Source organism: Wasmannia auropunctata, unplaced genomic scaffold (assembly GCF_000956235.1).
Source record: "Wasmannia auropunctata unplaced genomic scaffold, wasmannia.A_1.0 LD267982.1, whole genome shotgun sequence".
Classification (NCBI taxonomy): Eukaryota; Metazoa; Arthropoda; class Insecta; order Hymenoptera; family Formicidae; genus Wasmannia; species Wasmannia auropunctata.
Window position 1 is genome coordinate 1 of NW_012094908.1, and position 982 is coordinate 982.

Sequence of the window (982 nt, forward strand, 5' to 3'; positions counted from 1 at the left end):
CTTGCCAGCCCGCTCAGAGATGTGTATAAGAGACAGCCTTTCAACTTGCCGTCGCATGAAAATTATATCTGAGAGATGTACTATAATGCATGACATTTAGCTGTAAAAGATTACAAACACTTGTTACACTTTCTTATTTTAACAAGAATCCTTTGTTCTTCTTTTCTAGAATATAACATGTCCCGCAATCACAAGGACAAGTATGAGAACTCCAACACGCGTCGTATGTATACACTCATGTGCCCTGAGGACTATCAATCGGGGAAGAAATCTCATTGGTCGGAGTTGGAGATAACAGGCAGTATAAGGAATTTGAGCTCCAATTTATGGCAAATGACTCATCTAACAGCTCTGTACATGAACGACAACAGTCTGCAGAGGTTGCCATCTGAGATTGGTCGTCTTGTCAACTTGCGCGTTCTAGATCTCAGTAGCAACAAGCTGCGCAGTCTGCCTGCTGAACTGGGGGAGCTCATTTATCTCAGGTATGGCAGAACGGACGAAAGTAAACGGAAAAACATTCATTTTTATAACGAGCTTTTATAGATCTCATTTTTTCATGAAAAATTTTGTTATTGTGTTATTCCAGGGAGTTGTTATTGAACCAAAACTTCCTTCGCGTGTTACCGTACGAACTAGGGAAGTTGTTCCAGTTACAAGTGCTCGGACTTCAAGGAAATCCACTCAGCAAGGACGTGCTGGCGTTGTACGGGAATGGAGAGCCTGCGGGGACGAACAAGCTGCTGACGTACATGTTGGACAACTTACAAGGTAAGTGGAGAGATTTTATTTGCTGAGCCAGTTATCAAAGACGTTCGAGTCTTCTCTGGAAATTTCCATAATCTTCTGTTATTTTGTTAAAGTGAATAAAAAGTATACGATACGCGTCTGCTTGCTATCGTAATAATGATTGTAAATGTCAATTACAACATAAAGGTCGGTGTGTCTAAATTATATATAATTAGAAATTAAGAATTTGGAA

At 40.1% G+C, this 982-nt stretch overlaps 1 protein-coding gene across 1 annotated transcript; it reads left to right on the plus strand.

Moving 5' to 3' along the window:
• Nucleotides 1-15: 15 nt before the first annotated feature.
• On the plus strand, nt 16-812 carry LOC105462223 (CCR4-NOT transcription complex subunit 6-like). Its single transcript, XM_011708748.1, has 3 exons — nt 16-35; nt 170-485; nt 590-812. Exons 1-3 carry the CDS (start codon nt 20-22, stop codon nt 795-797), a joined length of 540 nt encoding a protein of 179 aa, XP_011707050.1. The 5' UTR covers nt 16-19; the 3' UTR covers nt 798-812.
• Nucleotides 813-982: the final 170 nt, after the last annotated feature.

Excerpts from the sequence above, each read along its gene's own strand:
- LOC105462223 (XM_011708748.1), top strand. Across the intron at positions 486-589 it reads GGGGAGCTCATTTATCTCAG|GGAGTTGTTATTGAACCAAA; the intron begins GTATGGCAGAAC and ends GTGTTATTCCAG.